The sequence below is a fragment of the Echeneis naucrates genome, chromosome 2 (assembly GCF_900963305.1).
Source record: "Echeneis naucrates chromosome 2, fEcheNa1.1, whole genome shotgun sequence".
NCBI classification, from domain to species: Eukaryota; Metazoa; Chordata; class Actinopteri; order Carangiformes; family Echeneidae; genus Echeneis; species Echeneis naucrates.
Window position 1 is genome coordinate 12,278,477 of NC_042512.1, and position 15,459 is coordinate 12,293,935.

At 44.2% G+C, this 15,459-nt stretch overlaps 1 protein-coding gene across 2 annotated transcripts in view; it reads right to left on the reverse strand.

Moving 5' to 3' along the window:
- LOC115051795 (potassium voltage-gated channel subfamily H member 7-like) overlaps positions 1-3,076 on the reverse strand; it is a 52,267-nt gene extending 49,191 nt beyond the window's left edge. For both annotated transcript variants that reach the window (XM_029515466.1, XM_029515457.1), the window contains exons 1-2: positions 2,947-3,076; positions 1,914-2,144 (exon numbers count right to left, since the gene is read on the reverse strand). In XM_029515466.1, coding sequence (XP_029371326.1) covers positions 1,914-2,144; positions 2,947-3,022 — 307 coding nt within the window. In that variant the 5' untranslated portion in view covers positions 3,023-3,076. The remainder of the gene's footprint in view (positions 1-1,913; positions 2,145-2,946) is intronic.
- Between the last annotated feature and the right edge of the window lie 12,383 nt (positions 3,077-15,459).

Here is a 15,459-nt window from a genome sequence, read left to right on the forward strand (position 1 = left end):
AGAACTGGAGAAATGGAAACAAACTGCCGTCTCAGGAGAGTCGAAGTTCAGTAAAGGCAAACCAAACCAGCCACTTTGACACTTCCAAAGGGAACAAGCAAAACACAAAGTGACATCTTCTCTTAGCTTTTCCCCTCACGCATTTTTCTGCAACTTTATCTCACTCTTTCAACCTTTGACCCACACATCTACATCTCCAAGGACACTATCATTTGTAACTGTTCTGCAAACCATTTTCAAGCCAATCTGTGTCACCTCTCACCCTCTGGGTTTTTGTTACCAGCCTGAGTGCGAATTACACGCTCTCGCACCGGAGTAATCGATCTTTGAAAACCACATCGTCATCGCTGATCTGGAGGTCCTGTCACACATCACATGTCAGACAAATCCCGCAGACAGCATCTTGTTTCATTACCCATGAGAAAATCCCTTCTTTTGTGAGGAGAGATAAGTTGGACCCCGTTCTTAAGATAAGGAGCTTTGTGTTTGCCCTGCAGCACTTGCGGGTTATGAGCAAACTGCAGTCCTTGTGGATGCTTCTTGGGGTATTGATGGACTCCTCTCATGGTCTTGGACTCAAGGACGAAACTTTTCTGGTGTCAAGTTAGCTGGAGGCAGGCCTTAAGTGGACTTTGGAGGAGTTTGCCTAAGTGGTTTATTCAGCTGTTGTGATTAATTATTCACTGATGGACACAAGACCTCCACTCAAAGTCTGACAAGTGAAGCCAATGCTGAAGCTGTAAAAAGAAGTCAGTGTGTATTGGGAAAATGGCCCTACTTTTCACTTGATTAATTACATCAGTAAACATTTTCTGAACAGGTTTTTGGTCTCAGTTTTAGAGTCTGGAGTCAAGTCTTCAATACAGTTAGGTGCTTATTTTTTTTAAATGGTCCATTTATAGGGAAACGGAGCAGAAAGCAGAGAATGCATTATGGGGGCGTGGCTACTGTGTTACTGACAGACAGCATCACCAAACCAGTCGTCCTCACCTCCTTCATCTCCTCCAAATCTGGTTGCTTTTTACACCCATGGGTGAGCCACAAAAAGATCTTATAAAACTATTAATCCGTATTTCTGCCACGGTGAAACTTCAGCAGCCTTTCAGTTGTTACGCAAGGGTCGCTTCATCATCTGAATACATATGTCACTGTTAGAGGTCACTCTCCCTGAGCCAGCACAGTCAATGTGACTGGTTTAAACTTTCAGTCTGGAACTCGCCTTGTAACTCATAAAAAACAATAGCAGCTGTCATGCCAAGTCATGATCTGCATGAAGTATTCATAAGCAGCATATGCACGCTGGTAGATTATCTAAACGACGGGAAAGCCAGTCACAGACACAGACCTGCACTCACAGGTAAAAATGCTGTAAAAGCTGAATTAATGCAAAGTGATGTCTCTGCAAAACAACAAGAGGAGAACTGAAACGGAGGAAGCGTTAGTCTTTAGGGACGTGAGCTACATCTCTCACCCCATATCCCAGGGTGGCCTACACAGCGCAGGCTAATGAACATCCTTCTCAGCCACCCAGCGCCTGGATCAGTTCAAAACTGGACTTCAAGGCAAAGGAAGCCATCATAGCTGCTCTCCTCCCCCCACCCCAGGGTTTTAAATGGGTGCACTGGGTGATTTGCTGCTGCAAAAATGCTCCAGATAGAGCTGACTGAGAAATAAAAATTACTCACTGTGTCGAGCGTTAGACTTTATAAGAGTCACCTATCGCACATTTGTCCTACAGCGTGTCTAGCATGAGGATCACAAGTGGCTCTCTTGTGCAGCACAAACCTCACAGCCTGGACTGTTTTGTTCCCCCCCCCCCCAGCACTCTGACTGTGATTATTCCAGGCAGTGTGCGATTTGTAGAAAGGGGAGCCACTGCAACGACCTCAGCAGCTTGAGTCCATGGCACTCACCATCCTTGCGGTGGTAGGTGATTTCCACCTTGCGCTCCTCCGATCCCAGCAGTGCCTGAGCCACCTGGGCCACCGCATGCCGGCTGGTGAACTGGCCGTGTAGGAAGTCACAAGTGCACGGCTTCTGCATGACGTCCGGCCGGGAAAAGCCCGTCATCTCACAGAAGCCGTCATTACAGTAGATAATAGCGCAGTTCTGCACCCGGGCATTAGCTATGATGAATTTCTTATCTGTGAGAAGAGATTAGAGGGTCGAGACGTAAATTTGTGTATGAGCAGGTTATTAAATAAACACCAATTTACTGCAGTAAATCGCTTGTTAGTAAAGACATGGATAGATCAACCTGTACATTTTAACAAACAACAAGAAAACAATAAGAAAATCAAAATAACATGTAAATACAGGTGCAGTAGGTGAGTGTAATATGTTTACATGGGATTATCCTCCATTACATCCCTCAATATTGGGGCTGTTTTATAAATGTAAAAAAAATAAATAAAATGCAATCATGAAAGCTAGATTATTGCAATTTCTAAGATTGTCCTAAGCTTCCTCCTGACATTTTACACTTAAATTGGGTTTCCCTTATTTATTTTCAGAAAGAAAACTCAGACTCCTCTGCTTCATCCAGTAGGAAACTATAACAACAGAACTGGAGGAATTAAACAACCGTGCAATTGAAGTGTTTTGGGGATATGATCTGAAAGCAATTAAAGCCCTTAATCTTGTTTCTTATAAGCAGCTTTATGAACTCCAATTTGCAGTGGAGCAGGAAAGAAGTCCACAGCAGCACTACACAACTATCAGACAAGCCAGGTGTGCGATAAGGCAGCAGGGTAATGAACTTATAATGACTTTCATGGGCTCTCTACTAGAGTATACTTTCAAATCAAATCACTGTAAACATCAAAAGCCCTGTTGAGAAGGCAGGCGGGTTCCTAACCAGCGAAGAACTGTTCTCAGGATGCAGCAGGAGACACAAAAGGCAGCACAACACAACACAACACAACCCACTCAGGGAGAGCTACTCACTTTGTCCTTCGAATTTGCGAATAATTACTCCCAGAAATGTATTTTGTGGCGCCACATGACCCCTCCGGACAGGCATGGTTCCCCTCCAGGAATAAAGGTGTTGAAAAGCGTTTGGCTGTGCAACTGTGAGCAAAGCCGGTGCCCCCCCCCCCACCCTCCCACCCCCCCTTTAAAAAAAAAAAAAAAAAAAAAAAAAAAACGCCTTCCGTCAAGTTGTAGCCAGAGGGGCTCCCCGTTTTCTTTGTCACCAGTCAGTCATCTTCGCAGGCAAATGTCCCCCCCTTCTCCGCTTTTTGTTGATTTTTCTCCCCCTTCCCTCCCACCCTCCCCCCCCCCCCCCCCCCACCCCCCCCCCTCGCTGGTGTTTCCTTTATTTCAACTCCGACGCGTCCCCGGCTGAAAGCATCGCAGAGGCGTCTCTGCGCTCCTGGCCGCCGCGAAGCTGGAGAGAAAGAAAGCGACGAGCCGCGCTCCGTCCGACATCGCACCGCCGCTCCTCGAAAGCGCCGTGCGCGTTTTGTGAGTGGACCCGTGCGTGCGTGCGTGCGTGCGTGCGTGCGTGCGTGGGGGGGTCTATTGTTGGAGGGAGAAGGCTGATGGTGTGAGGCCAATGGGCTGAGAGAGGAGCGGCGCGACGCGCACTGCGCTCTGGGAAGAAGCCGGTGACGAGCAAACAAAGCGGTGGAGGCAGGGCGGCAGGTAACGGATCACTGTAACGCGCTACTCCCTTCATGGCTGGCTTATAATTACATGATTAGCCTTTTACTAATGTTAACACAACAGGTCAGTCGTAATTAAAGCACATCAGTCTGACCTTCGCTGTTCATGAGTTTTTTTTTTTTTTTCTTTTTTTTCTAAGACGCAAATAAAAATGCGTAATACATTTTGGCACCTGTGCCCGCTGAGAGTGACCTCCGCTGACAGGCCCCCCCACCAACAACCCCGACACACCACATACACACCAGGCTCTGTTTGGTTGGATGGTGTTTTTAAATGTTTGAAGTTTGCGTTTGTTTACACTCCGGCAGGAGGCAGGACACACTGGAATTAATAGGCAGGATATGGGAGGGTGTGATCATCATGTTGTTAAATGTTTGAAAAACACATAGTTAACAAACACAAAACTATTATGATATTGAAATAACAGTTTTGTTTTATCAATGTGTACACTCTTAAATATGAATATTACATCCATTAAAACCATATCAGAAAGTGGCACAAAGTGCAGTGTAAGTGGAGTAGAGTAAGAGAGGGTTGGTCCTGCTCTGATTCAGGAGCGTAAAGCATTAAAGACAAGAGACCAGAATCCCAATTTTGTGGACTGACAGGCCTGTTACAACTGAAACAACTGCAAGTAATCTGGACCAGAGGTTTGGACATTTTAACGTGCTCTCTGCCTCCTCTCAATTTATTCCCGACTCGTTCCATTTGCCTTTCGGATTGAATTCATGCCCGGTCTCACTCTCAGATGCACACAGATAAACAAACACACCCAGAGTCTAGTGAAACATCTGTCCTGTTCTTATGCTTACTCTCCCTCTATCTGGTCCATTGAGAAAACGATTCACTACATAAAGACGAGGCAGGGAATAAAGGAAGGGGGAGGTCGAAAGGAGGTGCCATATGCTGCTTTTACCACCTTTTGTTTTAGCAGCCCTTTGCGCAACACTTTTCTCCCAGTCACGCACCGAGCTTCCCCTGCAGCCTGCGGCCGATCTACTGCATAGATTCGATTGGCGCCCCTAATCTACGTTTTGTTGCCACCATCTACTTTCTCGTCACCCAGTAATGATATTTCAATCCATAAAAACAAGTTAATCCACATCACAATTTTTTTTTTTTATTTTTTTTTTAATTTTCTCTGCCTGCCTTCCCTCTCTCCATCTCTGTCATGCAGAAAGCACGACTCACTGACTCACAGCAGTGAAACAGGAAAGGCTACGCCTGCCCTCGAGTCATATTTACTAGATGGACGGACACCATTAATTAATTGTATTTTAGCTCATAATGGGCGCACTGGACTGACAGCTGGTGGCAAAGAACAAAGATGATAAACATAGTCCTTAAGGAGTCAGTAGCACCTGCCCATGTGTAGTTCAGTTTGGGATATTACAGAAATACATGTACTTCCAAGGACACCAAGTATTACAGTCTAAATTAAGTTCAGAACCTGCGTGTATCAACCTTCCTTTCTGTAGGACAAACAAAACCTTTCCTACCTCGACAAGATATACAAGATCATGCCCAGACCTCAATTTTACACTTTTCTTATTTCATTACCTACAAAACAAGGGCTGTGGGGAAACTGGAAAAACAGACGCACACCGCCTTGGAGCCAAGACAAAAAAAACAACAACAGTGAAGACATAGAAAGCTGCAATCCACAAGACCGTTTCAGTACAGTGGACAGCTCCTCGGCCTTAACCCTTGTATTAAAGATTTTCTCTCCGCTGACGTAACATCGGCTCAGTCGAGTGTTGGACTCCTACTGTCTGTTACCCTTTCAAAATAATTTGGCACAAATTGTTTTTATTACGTCAGCAGGGGGGGTTTACAAAGGATCCACAGTTTACAATTATCATACAGGGACTATTTACTTTCTGGAACTTCCTGTAGTCATTTCAAATTCAAAGCCTTCTTGCATTTCAATGTCAGAAGCTAATAGTTGTCTGTGTCTGTTTGGCAGCCCGCTGGGATTTCTCCCAGAATTCCCACTGGCCAGTCACTGCATTTTGAGATTATTTGCTCTTAATATTGATGATTATGAATGGTCTGGCTGTGTGCCGCTATCCATGGTACTCAAAAAGGCAAAATTAGCATTTAACCTTTTATTTTGTCAAGTTTGCTTGGATTCTCCTGAAACGTTCAGCCAAACATGAGGTTTTACTTCAACTCCTAACCACTTTGGCTACTCACAAAGAAGCGACACATACTTTTTTTGCCATGCAGAATGAGATTTGTCTGTCAGTTCGGTCACTTGATCGTTTCTGAGAACACCGTGTGCTCATGTCTTTTCCATGTGTTCCTTGAACAGCTTTTACCAGATGCTGTTGGCACGCAAGCTCAGTGCTTTGCGGGAACAGATAGCTGAGCTATAAATAGATAATACTGTATTTACTCTCTATTAATCTGGAACATCATTTATGTGTTTATGCCTTTTTATGGGGCATCCTACTGGCCAGGTTAATGAGTTATGGTGAGAGAAGGAAATTAAGTTTCATCCCTAAAATGCTGTAAAAGCTTGAATGAATTATTAAGCACTGTTTGTAATACACACAGAGACGCTGGTGTAAATCCAGAGAGTTTGAGATTACTTCAGAAATGTTTGTTGTGTTATGAGCCGCTGTATTTCATAAACTGCAACCAAGTGATCATCTCCACCATACATAAATATTTACAGCCTTTGGCTTCATGTCAGGAGAGTCACTCTGCCCGCAATTTTATGGCCAAATGAATCTTTGCAGTGGTTTATCTCAGTGACGCTGTTGTAATATCACATCACTGAATATATTGGACACAAATATTGTAGAAGTTTGGTGACACGGCGATGGGGGACAAAATGTTTGACTGAATTCTATCAAACCTATCACATGTTAGCATGAGCCGGCTACAATAGCTGGTGAGTTTATTTCTCTCTTTTTTTTTTTTTTTTTTTCTTCCTCTCTGGCACTATTACTTTTCTCTGGAAATTTGCTCTCAGGAACTGACTTCATTTCATTTGCTGTAGAGTTATTAAAGAGCACCAAAAAGCTTTCCATTCTAATGGATTAATGGCTTGATAAGAACTGCCGTTGCCAATAGTCTACATGTTACTTCTGGAAATTGTTCAGTCAGAAGTCTGTATGTAAGGTGCTGTCGTCTTTAGTGGGCTTCTCTTCCTGGGCCCACCCAGAGTAGTATCGCTGCTGCATTCCTCCTAATTGGCGTAGTTTATGCCCTAACAGAGGAAGATTAAAGATGAATGAAGTATCTGTTGATCTCACAACAAAAATTACTTTTCCATGCAGGCAAACTGCAGCAATTCTGCGAAAATGAATTGCATTTGCTGGAGAATTCCACTAGTCTGTGACAACGGGGTCTTGAGGGGCAAATATAATCAAGCTTGTCTGGAGGAATATCTTTGTTTTAGCGGCGATGGACGCTGTTCTTTGGGCTGCAGTGGGACATGCCAAACTTGAAAAAGGATAGAGCTTTATAATTGGGGCTGAGTCAGCAGGTGAGTGATTACAACTCTTCCCTGTGGGATCATCACCATCATTATTGGAGAAAGAAAAATGGTCATTACTGTAGATTGTAACCTTGCCTTTGGCCCTGCTAATTAGGTGGACTAATACCAAACACTGCCCGCTTGTGACAGACTGTCGCTCTTCTGGCAAGGAGGTCCAGATTAAGCCTCGCATGAGGTGGAGTAATACAGCGATGTGGGAGGTTTGAGTGTAGGGGGAGCCTGTCCTTCAACCTTGGTTCAAGCCCCTTGATAGCAACCATCCATCCTGCTAAACCGTCTGAGACCAAGAGCAGATACTGAATCCTGAGACATTTAGCCACATGAACGCTACGCTCTTCAATCAATACAAAAACGCACAATTTTCTCTCTGCTGTCAGCACTAAATCACTTCAAATTGGCTTTGTCATGCAGAATTGAAGATGCCGTCGAACAGCCTCTGTCCACTTTGTGCGACTCTGGATTTAAAGGTTAGGGCCTGAAAGGGGTTCACTCTCCATCTTTCTGAGAGTGTGAGAAAGCTAACATGGTTAATTACACGGGCTGCCAACAAACCAGCAGTGATTTCCCCTGGTAGTGGTAAAGGATCTCCATTACTACGTGGCATTTTCTCTGACCTCAGCCCATGAGAGAGGCTCAGTGTACTGTAGCTTGTGAAGCTGTCATTAAATAAACCCGGCACAGTCTAATCCACTCAACATCAGCTCATTCATGACTCCACCGAGGAACAAACAGTATGAGTGTTGGAGCGTGTGCATATTTATATGTATCCGGAGCGTCAGGATATCCCTCTACTGCAATATTTGAATATTTGACCATTGCTTTTAGTAAGTGAGTGTTTTGCATTCAACAAGACATGACGCCCGTTGAGCAAAATCAGCTGCCTCCCCAGGCTCCAAACAGAACCAGAGGCAAGAATATATAAACCGCGGGTTGGTTGAAAGCTACTAAATTATTACATAGGGATCATATGCTCCAGTGCAGCAATACTGACGCAGTGTTGCTTTCTGTCACCCACATTCCCATATGGCACATTGTTGACCTGAGGCAACGAAAAGTAGCATTCCCCCATGTAAACAGACAAAGATGAAGGTGCTCCTGATACTGTAATGGCGAATATGATAATGATGACGATGAAAGTCATAATGATGATACAGCAGTATGTCAGGCCAGATAACGATGATGCTGAACAATAGCGTTAATGAGAATATACCCATCGTAGTCCGATTAGTGTGCGCTTTCATGGGAAAATAAATTCTCCTCTGTGTTAATTGCCCAACTGGCATCTAGCTTCAGCCTCCTTGCTGCTGCTGCTGCTGCTGGGAAGTGTTTTTGAAAGGAGAATATCCCCCCATAAGCCTGACGCTATCAGCTCAGTTGGTCCATTCATTTTTAGCTTAATCTGTTCAGTATGTGGAGCAATTTAGACGGGACAGCCAGGCCTTGGCCCCTAATCCACGGATGACTCCGGGGCAAACGGCTGCCTACATCCAGCAATGATGCTCCCGGTCTTTCTATTCACTCCCGGTTTATTTCTGCCCGTTCATGCTTTTGTTGGCCCTCGCTCTCTGCTCTGGCCCAGTGCCAAGAAAAGACAATGGGACAAGAATAACCGTCAGAAAGATCACAGACAACATGGGGCAGAATGGGAAAGTATCCGAAAATGAGTTGGGCAGAGTTCAAGTTAAAACTAAATGAAGAATGACAATGATGTTATGGGCCTTATTGTTATTGTGCACTGTTTGTCCCAGACTTTTTCCACAGCTACGGCCCCTCAAGCAGATAAATGTCTCACCTTTCCTCATCTCCTGTCTTGCTATCTTTTGAGAGCTCAGTGGTTCATGGGAAATACGCGCTGGGGACGCAGTGTTGGCGTGCCTCCGATAACCCACGTGTCACTCCGAGATACAGCCGGCGGCGCTGTGTAAGCCCGTGGCTTTGTCTTCTGTCAGTGTCGCCATCACAGCTAAACGCCTCTGACTGCACAGCTCATCGCCACAGAGAGGTGTCATCTCAGACATGTATCACCCCACACATGTCCCCGTCTCTTTGCAAGGCCGCTCGAGGTGTCAAAATGAAGCAACTCTGAGTCAGGGCAGTGTGTGTGTGTAGCTGTGTTCATTCAAGAACAAATAAGAAAATAACAATGCACTGTGAGGAGGCCTCTTTGGCTTGTTTTCACTTCTTGATGGATCCTAAAAAGTCTTAATAAGTCAAATGTACACAGCTAGAAATAGTGATGTTATCATTGTCTGCATCAAGAATAAGGCCAAAAACAAACAAAATCAATAGAACAATAATGCTTTCTATTAAACATCAATAATCAGTCTGCTATGATCATATCTGGAAGACCCGGAGGTAATCAAAGGCCAAAGGTCAGAGTCACTGGGACCTTTGCATTTGTACGGATAATTATGTGCTGGTTGAAATAAAAACCGTAAATTGTAACCAAAAGCCGGACCAGATTTAGTGTTTCTGCATTTGCATTGCTCTCTTATGTCAGTGTCTGTTTATAAAGTGTCTCAGATGAGCTCCTTGTGCCAGTTCCTCCCACCAAGCCCATGAGCATAGCACCCAGTCCTGTTTCTGCATTTAGCATTTCTTTGCCCTATAATGACTCCTGCTCAGAGACCTCAATGAAATCCTGTCACTTAAAATCACAGCTGTGGTGCCAAAGCTCCAATGTTACAACTCGCTGTGTACCTCTCACGTGCAGCTCGACCTGTAAACACACACACACACACACACACACACACACACACCTGAGATTTGCAGTTACCTTACACCTATGTGTGTAATTAAATGAAGCTATGATTGCCATTACAGATGGTGACAATTGCATCTATTTATGAGAGCAGCTGGGTATTACCCAGCTAAGGAATCACAAACAGGTCACATTAATCATCTCCTGGCAGTAATAGTGAGTTGGCGTGTGAATCTAAGGAATGATAATGCGACCAAGTCTTATGAAAATATCACTTGGCTGCCGAGCAGGTTTGGGCTGCATTAAATTTTAAACATATCCTACTTTCAGCAAAATTGGCCATGAATAGAATCACAAATGTGAAGCAGTTTATACAGTTCTTGCACAACTGGCTCTACTTGTTTTCTGTTTACAGTTCAGGACTGACTCTGTCCGAGAGATTAAAACGAGGATCGTATTGCTGTGCAAACTGCACACAGACACGATTGGACCAACGTTACCATGTACTGTGATTAGTGTTGACAGAGCACACGGGGATAGAGATGTTTTTAGGCTTTGTTTACTCTTGAATGACTTTCTAACCTGGTAATCCCTCGTGTTTCTGTGATGATTTGTGGAATTGGTTTAAATCTGTTCCTCTTGTAGCTTTAGAACATGGTGGTAATATATAACCAGAAATGCAGCTTAAATGTATGAAACGCTGAGGTTGTTCAGTTTGTAAGTGTTCACAAATTTTCCCAAGGCGCCCATTTATTTTTATGCAAATATTGATCAGGATCACCTCGACCAAGACTTTTCGGCTTCAGGCTGTTTACTCGTGACCCCAATTAAAGATTTTTCAGAGGTTTTGCTGAGATGAAGAGATTTACTGTTGCTCTTTTTGCCATCGTTGACACCAAGTGCATTTCTGTATCCCTGCTTATCTTAAAAACGAGTAACGGAAGTATTGGGTTTTGAAGAATGTTTTTTTTTTTTTTTTTTTTTTTGAGGTTGCTCAACAAAGCCATATTTTGTGATGCTGAAATAGTTACGCTTTCACTACACATGGTGGTAATTTTGCTTCGGAGATTTCTATGCTGGAACTGAAACCCAGCGAGTGACAGTGAAGATAAGGAGAAATAAGAGGAAATTAAGAAGCTGTGTGCTTCCTGTCCCTCGTGACTGGCCTGTCACCTAGTAATAAACATTTAGCCAGTGGAGTTAGGAGGGAAAATGTTCAAGATGATTGGTGGACACGTTTGATGCCATTCAAAGTGTTTTTCTCATCATCGCTGACTCACAACCTGGAGTTTGCCATCTAGTTTTCCCTGCAGACTGCAGCACATTCAGTCACCCTCTGTAGGCTACACTATGTTCCTCCAACTGTCTCCATTAGAAATGAATTTTAAAGGGGTGCTCATTCTCGTCAGCTCATGAAAGGCTGGTGACTTCTGACAGCCTAACTGTTAAGAGGTTATCCCTCTGGAGACTCTGGCTTCCTATGCAATGGCTCCATTTCTCCTGTTCATTACCGTGCTGTTGTCAAAAGCTCTGGCAGCCCTCCAGTCGAGCGCAGCCATCTCTCCTCCCCCTCCATCCCTCTCCTCGGGTCTGTCTCTCGCTTTCTCTCATTCTGCGCCAGCTCCAACCGATATGGGGGGAATCAGGAGCCAGGGTTGCCGTGGCAACTTGTCCTTCCCCATATCGCTGGATGGATAATCTCTGGCTTGCGTTCCCCTCAACCTTACCTTACAATGCAAACACAAATTCGACATAAGTCAACTTCTTCACCTTCCAGATTTTCCCAGTTTAAGACAGAATGCTCCTTGATTTCTCTTTTCTTCTTCACAGTCAACCATGATATGAAGTGTGGTAGAGTCAGATGCAATAAGCTTCTTTCAAAATGAAATGAGGCTACAGGGTCATACTCCATGGTGGGATTTCCCATCGTGCCTCCTAAATTGACATTAGCGTGATGTCCTTGGCTGGCAGGGGTGAGATTCTCCTGGGAAGAATATGAAGCGGATGAGGAAAAAAGGATTTCAGGACTGATACCTGTGCATGTCCAGCCTAAATTTTCACACATGGATTAAAAACCCCTGCACTCAAAACAGTTTACAGAGAACATCCAGTCAGCCATATTGTGCAACTCAATGAGCAGGAAAATGCCTCTATAAGGATTCACCCTGTGGGGACCGTGAATGCCCGTTGCAGATTTCATGTTAATCCACTCAATACTTACTGAGATATTTCCATTCAAACCAAAGCGGTGACTTTGGCAAAAGTACAGGGACGCTGTGCTTGCCAGCTCAAGCTAAAGTGCATCCATAATTCAAATCGATCTTTATATAAACCTCAGACTTTAATTACCATCCAAGTCTGCCCCCAGACTGACGCTGCCAAGTTTTTAAGAAATCACGCCGCTTGGCCAGTCAAAGACTTGCAAGAGGTGGCCAGGTGATATTATATATTTGTCCATGAATATATCTCTAATTGCCCTCAGGTCTTAGAGGACAGACAAGGCCGCGCTGCGTATTAAGCGCTGTGATCACCACTTGACTTTCGATTAGACACAACAGTACTGCGAGTGTGCGCGCGCTGGCATCAGTCACGCGCCTTTACCAGCTGAATTCTGGGGAGTAAACACATCTCTCCCCACAGTCCAAATAAAACAGCTACATTTCTGTCTGGTTGCGCCTGACAAATCAAGTCACCTGGGGAGCGTGCAAAGTTTCTAAATCCAGCCACAGTTTCCCTCAATGTTTGAATAACCCTGCCATCGCACATGCGTACACGCACATTTACACAACAGTGTTCGTTTGGGCCGAATCTCTTTTTCTAACCTTAACACACGCTACAACTAAATGTCTGATCGAAATCATGACTGATTTCAGGTGGAATGCTTGAATATAGTTAACACACACACACACACACACACACATACATACATCATCAGCCCTGCCTAATATCTTGACAGGACAATCCATTTAAAAGATGTCATACAAGGTGAAGTTGCCCACTGATCAATCACCTCCACTGAGTTATGGCTAATGACATTGAAAGATGGCTGCAAAAAGCTTCTGCATTTAGCTTATTGACACGCTGGATCGAATGACGGATTGATGACTGAGAATCTTTTCCTCGGATAGTCAGGCTTCCCACCAGCTAATTGACAGCATTAAGGGCTAAATATAGGAATCTAAGGCTATTTGTAGCAGCGCCACTGAACGCCTCCTTAAAATGTAATCAGTGGCTGGATTGATTGCTTGGCTTTATCCAAATGCATGAGGTGGAAGGGAGGACGTCCTTCGCCGGCACGACCCGCTATCTGACAAAAAGAGGCTGGACTGATGAGGTGACTCAAAACAGCAAAGAGCAAAACAGAAGAGCCACACAAATATGATTTCATCCAGAAAAGTCTGAATAATAAGTCGTCATCTGGTCTACAATGTCTTTGCCCTCCCCGTCTCCACCTCTCTGTATATATGGTACAAAGGACTGAATGTACCTGGATGAGTGGCAGAGGCGCTGAAATCTGTGTGCGAACAGAAAGGACAGGGCGAGAAAACATTTTCCTTGAGTACGCTGTTCTACACTCCTCGGCTCCACTACTCCGCAGCTTTTGGGTTTGTTTTTTTGCTTTCACTACTGATCCTGCTATTCTCCACACCTGTTATCTTTTGTGATTAGTTATGTTATTTACATTGCAATCAAGCATTTTTGATTCCCAAGTAGAATGAGCCAGTGTGATAAGCTCAGCCAATCAGAGGCTGGACGGGTGAATGAACAAGGCCAATTTCCCAAACTGACTTGAAAATATGTCTCTAAAGAGGCTGTTTGTAGGTCAGATCTTGCACTTGCTGCATGCCGATTGGATAGCCAATGAACTCCCATTTGACTTGTAACAAGTGCCACTCAGTCAGTCAAGACACCAAGCCTGAGTAGATTTCTAATTAAATAAACCAATTAGACGTTTTGCCAGACTCGCTGCTGTTTGTTAACTGCCATCATTTCTTCTGCGCTATCCTCCCACCGCAACAGTTGACTGCCTGCTTCTTAAAGCCAACACAGTGAACTGCTGCCAGTTAAACAAGGGTGAAAAACAAGCAAAGACATCCACACCGGGTCTGAGCTCACTACAGTTATAATGACTTAATTGAACACAATTAGCTGGAGCTTTCAGCGGCTCATGCTGTGACGCCATCAGTGCGTCTCGTACGGCCTCTTTGTAACAGTAGCCCGTCAGTCAGCTGCTGCTTATCGAGGGCAACAGAAACTATAGAAGCGTCCTATAAACTTAGACAATGACTCCTACAGTGCTGGCAGGATTCAGTTCCTCTTATAAGGCACCTCCGAAAGCAGCTGCCCTCATTACATACCACAAAGTTATATTGAGGTAAAGAGGGACATTACCTGGAGAATCACCCAGGATAATTTTACACCACAGCTTTGGCTTTCAAATGTCAGAGTTTCTTCCCAGCTAAATTTGCTGTGATGCTGAAATCTCAAAGAAACTCTCCTGGTGCTGATATACGTGACGTACTGTATGGTGTTATCCCCACCTTCAATATTTTATGAGCTTGTTGCCAGTGTACATATGACGAGAGGCCTCGGTCGGAATATAAAGTATAACTGAACTGCAAGTGAAGCAATGCAACTGTCAAATGAAATAATTTAAAAGCTTAAAATGGCAGAAAACTGAATGTCCAGAATATATGAGCTCATCTCATCCTCAAGGAAAGCTCTACCAAGTTCATATCGCCCTCTGTTGGTGATGTTATTTAAATACAGCTCTTTTATGTCCTGCTGTCGTGGATTAAGCATGTTTCCCTCAGTCTCCAACACTTCTGAATTCATACAATTACCATAAGAGTCAATCACGTGGCAGCAGTGTGATGAAGAAAAACAAGCAGATAGAGATCAGATGCTTCATGTCAAACCTCAGAAAAGAACAAAAATGTGATATCAGGGACTCGGACCTCAGACTCTGCCTGTTGAACTGAAGACCATAAACTCATTTGGAAAATATTTACTGAGGTAAGAAATCACTAAAAAGTTTACCGTAGAAAATATAAGTCTCTCCCGATGGTCAGTTTAGACAGACCAAAGTTTAATGGCCGATTTTAAAACATCAGCGTACACTTTCGCCTGATACAAAATCTCACCATGAAAACGCACTGAAGCAATCAAACACATCTGAGCCCGGTATTCAGGTTCATTTGATTAATTGCTCTCTGGGGAGGGAACATAATAAGCCATTATGTGACCCAGCTGAAAGAGGAGCCAGGACTTTCGCGTTGTCTCAGGCAGCACAAAGACACAATCGCAGGTTTCAGTTGACCTCAGGTGTAAGGTCACGACTGGAGGGCGGCTTGATTTCCTGACATGACTTGTGTCTCAATCAATCATTTACCGCTCTGCACCAGTTGTCAAAGTAAAGCCAGTGTGTAAAGCCAGCATAGCCGGGTATCACTTCCCGCCATTAACTATATAACAACTAAACACAGGGATGAAACTGGAGGAGTTGACTTCACCAGCTGAGGTAGCCAGAGCTGCCCATCTGCCAGTTTTATCCCCCCCTTTCTCCATTACACAGGATGAATAA